The sequence below is a fragment of the Chrysochloris asiatica genome, unplaced genomic scaffold (genome assembly GCF_000296735.1).
Source record: "Chrysochloris asiatica unplaced genomic scaffold, ChrAsi1.0 scaffold00423, whole genome shotgun sequence".
NCBI classification, from domain to species: domain Eukaryota; kingdom Metazoa; phylum Chordata; class Mammalia; order Afrosoricida; family Chrysochloridae; genus Chrysochloris; species Chrysochloris asiatica.
The window spans coordinates 791,904-798,960 of NW_006408941.1; the positions used below are offsets into that span (position 1 = coordinate 791,904).

Genomic DNA, 7,057 nt, shown 5'->3' on the forward strand with positions numbered 1-7,057 from the left:
TGGAGGGGATTATAATCAATGTAATGAAACAAGGTATATGAATGTTTGAATGTGAAACCGATGATATGCCCTGAAAACTTTCACTCAATCCACAATAAAAACCTTAAAAAAAAAGAAAATACCAAATACCAAATACCATGGCTTGGGTCAGGTACACCTTAGTCCTCAAGCTGGCATCTTTGCTCTTCCATACCTATCGATAATTACAGTGAATGTAAATGGATTCAATGCACTAGTTAAGAGATGGAGAGTGGCAAAATGGATAAGAAAACAATTCCTTCAATATGCTGTCTGCAAGAGACACATCTTACACACAGAGACAAAAACAGATTAAAAGTCAAAGGAAGGGAAAAAATATACCAAGCTAATTCCAATAAAAACCTAACAGGAGTGGCAGTACTGATCTCTGATAAAATAAACTTTAAGGCAAAAATCAGCATAATATATAAAGATGGACATTATCTCATGATTAAAGGGACAATTGAACAAGATGACATAACCATATAAATATCTATGCTCCCAATAAAAGAGCTCCAAAATACATAGAATAAACTCTAATAAAGAAGAGTGGAGTGTGGGATCCTACCCAGAGAAGCACTGATGTCAGAGATGGAGGCAGAGACAATGACGTGGAGAGATGGAGTGGCTGGGGACTCTAGACCCAGAGAGGGAGAGGGGCTATGTGCTGATGACCAGGGAGCGCTTGCAGAGTGTACTCTTTGGTTGGTTGATGATGCATGGAAGGGATTGTAACCATGGCAATGAAATGATATATGATAGAATGAATGTAAAGGTAATGTTCTCCCATGTAAACTATCACACAATTCACAATAAAACATTAAAAAAAAAAGAAGGACCTCAGGATACTGGAGCAATCCCTATGATCAAACAACTCTGACATATGTTATTTGTCTTTTATCAGGGTACCTGAGTTCTTTCAACCAAAGAATTATGTTCAGACCTCAGAATATCCTTTTTAACTTCTTGAAAGGCTTTCCAACCCTTGAGGAAGTCCTAGTGGCACAGTGGCTAAGTATAAATACTGTGGAGTAATTCTACTCTGTCATATAGGATCGCTGTAGGTCAAAATTGACTCAGTGGTAATTTGTAACCACTATGCTACCAGGTAGCGTAGTGGTTATGAATCGGGCTGTGAACCTAAGGCCAGCAGTTCGAAACTACCAGCTGTTCCGCGGGAGAAAGATGAGGCTTTCTGCTCCGGTAAAGATTTACAGCCTCGAAAACCCTGTGCAGGGTAGCTATGAGTCAGAACCGACTCCACGGCACATAACAAAAACAATAGGAGTTGTCTAGGCTGAAAGTCAAGTACAAAGCCCCAGAATTGGAGCTAAAGAACTCTTCAACAAACATAATGGATAGCAAATTTCAATGTCAAAAAGGCAATGTGATAATGAACCAATCACATTTGTATAGTGCTTACTAATAAATAAAATGCTTTGATAACACCCTTTCATTTGATTCTCTTAAGAATCTAGGGAGAAAGATAAGGGTGAAGATATTTTTCCCATTTTATGGAAGAGGAAACTGACTCTCAGAGAGTTAAAATTATTTGCCTGAGTTGGAATATGAACCTAAATGTCCTGTTTCTCAGGCTAGGGCTCTTCTCAGTATATTACATAAACTAGTAAAGTTTTGACTGAGTACCAACTTAACTGTTGCATGAAGCATCCAAATAGCTTCCTATTGGATATGTTAAATAATAGATGAAGTCCCAGAGTGCTCAGGGGTGGTGGCAGAAACAACTCCCCAATGACTGGCATTTTAAAGTCCCACTGTATTCACTACAATAATACCTACTTTAGAACTATGTAGCTAGGGAGCCTTAGAAAGTTCCCATTGGAAAGGTTGTAGATAGCTTGGACTCGGATGATTAGGGAACATTGTGGAACTGGTGGCATTTGACTAGGATTTGACCTGTCTAGAGAACCAAGGGTTTAGGAGTCAGACAAACTTGGGTTTAAATCTTGGCTCTATCAAATACTCACTCTATGATCTTAATCATAATTCATACTATGCTTCATTTCTTCATCTGTAAAATGGATCTAAGCATACCTATTTTGCAAGGCTGTTGAGAAGCTAAGATAAAGAATCAGAGTAGTAGTATAGAATAGTAGTTAAGAATATCTTGGGTTTGAAACCTCATCCTGTTTCTTGCTATTTCTATGACACTGGATAAGTCACTTAACTTCTTAGAATTTCAGGTTTCACATATATAAAATGAGGAAAATAGTGCTTTCTTGGTTGTTGTGAATATCAAATGAGATAACCTTTGTAAAGCACTTAGCATAGTGCCTGGCACACAGTTTAATAAAAAATAATGATGAGGGTGGTGATAGTGATGGTAGTGAGAAACTAAAAACCCATTTTCTTCCCCCACAGAAAAGAAAGAGAAGCAAAGTTATTCAGTCCTGTTCTCTTCCATTTGCTCTCTCCATTTCTTTTTCTACAACCACAAACCAAGAATGGTAGACTAGAAGTCAGTGTTGGCTCTGAATGTCACCCCTATTACATATTAGTTATATGACTTTGTGGAAGTTACTTAATTTTCTTGAGATGTTTTTCTTCACCTGAGACATTAATCTAATTTAATTAAAATAATTAATTGCAGAGCCAATACTTTGCTTAATTTGCTGGGTTACTGTAAACATAAAATGAGTTAAAAGATTTAAAAGTATTTTGTGCACTAAAGAAATAAGAGGATGTCTGATTTGATCTATCATAGACTATAAGATGGGTATTTTTACCAGTAAAAAGCAACTTTATCTCCAAGGCCTTTTTCGTGGACATTTCGGTCCAGAACGTTGTAGCAGATGTTGGTAGTTGCTCCTTTCATCCACTCAATGAAGATCTTCCCTTTAGTGACATCAAAATTGTACTGAAGGAATGGACCAGGGCATGGAATCTTCCAGTAAAATTCTTTGGCAATGCTTCCCCAAAACTCTGCAACAGAAAGGTATGCCCAGATATCATTAAGCTTCTCAAGCATAATTATCCTCAGATGGCTCCCTAGTCTACGAATAGGACAAGGTCAAAAATTCTCTGCCTGTACTCCAGCACTTGGGTCCCTCTACCTGTCTAATCTTTACATCCACCATTAAGCTAACCCATCTTCTATTCTCTTGGCTCAAATTTCTTACTACCCTCCTCAAAATTGCTACTCCATCTGTTTATTTGCTATGGATTGAATTGTATGCTGTAAAAATATGTGTTGTAAATCCCAATTTCTATACCATTTTTAAGAATAGGTTTCTTTGTTATGTTAATGAGATATGATTAGTGCAGGGTGTGTCTTAAATTAATCCCTTTTGAAATTCAACAGAGATCAAACAAGCGAGAGAGAAACAGAAATGGGAGAAGATAGATGCCAGGCCACATGAAGATCAGCCAGGAGCAGAAGCTCCCAAGAGACAATGATCTTCCTTCAGAGCCAACAGAGACAGAAAGACTTCTCCTGGAGTTGGTACCCACAATCCAGACTTCTAGCCTCCTTTTATTGGGAGCATAGATATTTATATGGTTATGCCATCTTGTTCAATTGTCCCTTGAATCATGAGATAATGTCATTTTCAACAAATATTTACTGAACATCTCCTTCTGCTATTACCCAAGTACTTGCCAAATATATTCACTATGTGTCAGATACCGCATTAAACTCTTTTATGTGTATCATCTCAGTTAGTCTTCCCTACAACTTTAGGAAATAGGCACTCTTTTCATCCTTGTTGCATTGATTTGGAAAAAAAGGTTCCGAAATGTTAAATAATTTGTTCAGGATTCCATAGTTACTAAGTCAAGATCTGAACTGCCCTGAGGAAGAGACATTTTTGCTAAAATATGAAAGATGAGTAGGAGTTTTTCTCCACTCCCAACCAAAAAAGAGAGTGTTATGGAATGGAAGGGAATTGAGGATATAAGTTAAGAGGAACTTCTTTGAGGTTGACTCACTAAGAATACAGGAAAGAATGGCAAGAATTGATGCATAAACTAGACAGATCATGCAGTCCTTGTGGGAATAATAAGGAATTAGTACTAATTCCAAGAGCAATGAGAAGCCATTAAGGATTTTAAGCAAGAGAATGACATAATCAGATATACTTTTTAAAAAGATCTTCTTGGCTACTCAGTAGATTAAACAAATAAACAAACAAATTCTGTATCCACAGGTTCCCATTTCTGCAGATTTAAACGACTCCAGATAGAAAATATTTGAGAAACAAAATAAAACAATTATGTGGTCAAATCATTTAGGGTGTATTAATTATTATAAATAATCTAGGTATGTTTTGTTATATTGGACACAGGGTTGCTATGAGTCAGAATAGATTCAATGGCACCTAACAACAAGAAGAGATAATTTCAAGTATACATAGGAGGATATGTATATGTCATATACAAATACTACAGCCATTTTATGTAAAGAAAAGAGCCTTGGTGATATAGTGTTTAATGTGCTAGACTGCTTGCCAAAAGGTCAATGGTTTGAATCCATCAGCCACTATAAAGGAGAAAGATGTGGCAATCTGCTTCCATAAACATTTTCAATATTAAAAACCTTATAGGGCAGTTCTCTCTGGCCTGTAAGGTCACTATGAGTCTGAATTGACTCAAAGGCAGTGAGTTTGGTTTGATTTTGGTATAAGGGACTTGAGCTTCTGTGAGTTTTTGGTATCTGCAGGGGATCCTGGAACCAATCCACCACAGACATTGAGAGATAACTGTACTGGATCAGGAGCTAGAGGGGTAAGAAATACTTAGAACCTTAACAATGGAAGGAATTTTAGAGCGTATCACCACTCATCTTACAGATAAGAAATCAAATTCATAAAAGCAAAGTGACTTTAGAGTTTTTATAATCTAACTGGAGAAAGAAGATTTGAAAGAACACATGAAAGATTTTTAATGTTTCAGAAACTTGAATCACATAGTGCATAATCTTACAATCAATTAACAAATCCAAGTTAAATCTACCCCAGGTAACCATTATAAATCTATAAAATCAGAAAAGATAAGAAAATTATTAAACCAACCCCTGAGTAGCCCTAGGGAAATAGATATTCTTATACAATGCTGTCATTGTTAGAAATCAGTGTAATCTTACTGGATGACAAAAGTTATAAACTTTTTATACCCTTTAATCTGATAACTCAACTTTGAGGAATACACTCCAAGAAAACAATTCTAAATGAAAAAAGTCATTACTATGGAGATCCTTACGTTGTTATTGTTACGTGCTGTGGAGTCAGTTCCGACTCACAGTGACCCTGTATAGGGTTTCTGAGGAATAGCTGGTGTGTCTGAACTGCCGACCTTGTGGTTCACAGTCCAGTGCGGATCCTGCAGCGCCACACCAGGACTCCATGGAGATACTTAGAGCAGTACTATTTTAGTAGTGAAACTAGAAACCCCCCCAAACCCAACAATAAAAATACTGATTAAAACTAGTAATACAATAGAATACTACATAGCCATTAAAGAAAAAGAAAAAGAATTACCTTTAGTGAATGCCATTCAAGTACTAAAGAATGGGATAATCTCATTTATTCTTTATGACTTTATGGCTCTATAAAGTATATATTAATTATCCTAATGTTATAAAGAAACAGAAGCTCAGAAAGCATATAAAACTCTCCCATGGACCACACAGCTAGTAAGTAACCAGAATATAAAGTCAGATCCAACTCTAAAGTTCATGCTATTATGACTACATTGACTACATGTATATACCTAAAAATGTAAAAATGTTTTTTAAGTTGTAATCATAGGTATATGCTATATAAAACTACTTGTGAACCACATTTATGTCCATCAACATAGAATAAAGAAAACTGAGCTTTATGTTCACTTAGATAATTTTTTCACATCCCGGTGTGGCGCTGTGTTAATGCACTGGACTGCAAGGTTGATTTGAACCATAAGGTCAGTGGTTCAAGCTCACCAGCTGCTCCTCAGAAACCCTTATACAGGATTGCGATGAGTCGGAACCGACTTGACAACACTTAACAACAAACAACAAAGTGTTAAAATCTAGTTGTTTTGTTGGCACAGAGACTAAGAACTAAAGAAGTTCAGAAGAGAAGAAAATGCATGGACTGGGATGATCAAGGAATGCTCTCAAGATAGCAGATCCTACACTAAATCATACAGAATTTGTGCTTAGCAAGAAGTAAACAATCTACAGATAATAGATTTTATTACAGGAGAGGATGATGACAGAGACTACCATTTGGGATAGTGCCATTGACAGGGGTTAGAAAATAAAGGAGAGCAGGTTTGGGAGGGAAAGGTGGTAAAGCCTAGTTATAATCATCGTGAATGTGATATAATATCAAGGGATGTGAACAGAAAAGATCTATAGGTCTATGAAATTCGGGATCAAAGCAAATGAAATGCCAGGTACAGGACTATTCCTATTATTATAACAGGGAATTATTATTGTGGCAGTAATAACTCATGCCTGAGGGACAAGTGAACTCATGAGAGGAAAAAGAAGTGAAAATAAGTCTGAGAACTCAAACATGGACACTGCTTACAGCAGTCAACAATTATAGTCCATAATTGTTTCATCCGTGCTATTCTTATTGTTATCAAAATAATCATTTGTTGAATGCCTCCTGTGCATCAGACACTTTATAATGCACACTTATTACCCACTTCAGTACTTATCATTAGTCCACAGTACCACACCAGGACTCCATACAAACCTATGAACAAGTATTACAAGTCCTATCTTATAGACGAAGAAAAGGAATCTGATGGATTTTTTAATCTGTCTAAGGTGTCCTGGTGTGCCGCTGTGGGTTAATGCGCCAGACTGCAAAGCCATTTGAACAGCAAGGTCGGTGGTTCAAACTCACCAGCTGCTCTTCAGAAACCCTATACAGGGTCACTATGGGTCGGAACCAACTCGATGGCACTTAACAACAACAAGGTTCTTGGTTAAGGAATCTGGTAGCACAGTGGGATACGTTTTGGGCTGCTAACCAGCAATTCAAATTCACCAGTCTCTCCACGGGAGAAAAATGAGGCTTTCTGTTCC

At 37.0% G+C, this 7,057-nt stretch overlaps 1 protein-coding gene across 1 annotated transcript in view; it reads right to left on the reverse strand.

The window, feature by feature from the left end:
- The window catches only part of ACSS2 (acyl-CoA synthetase short-chain family member 2), an 85,610-nt gene that overhangs the window by 61,339 nt on the left and 17,214 nt on the right, over positions 1–7,057 (reverse strand). Inside the window, exon 2 of the mRNA XM_006876872.1 lies at positions 2,766–2,961. Coding sequence (XP_006876934.1) covers positions 2,766–2,961 — 196 coding nt within the window. The remainder of the gene's footprint in view (positions 1–2,765; positions 2,962–7,057) is intronic.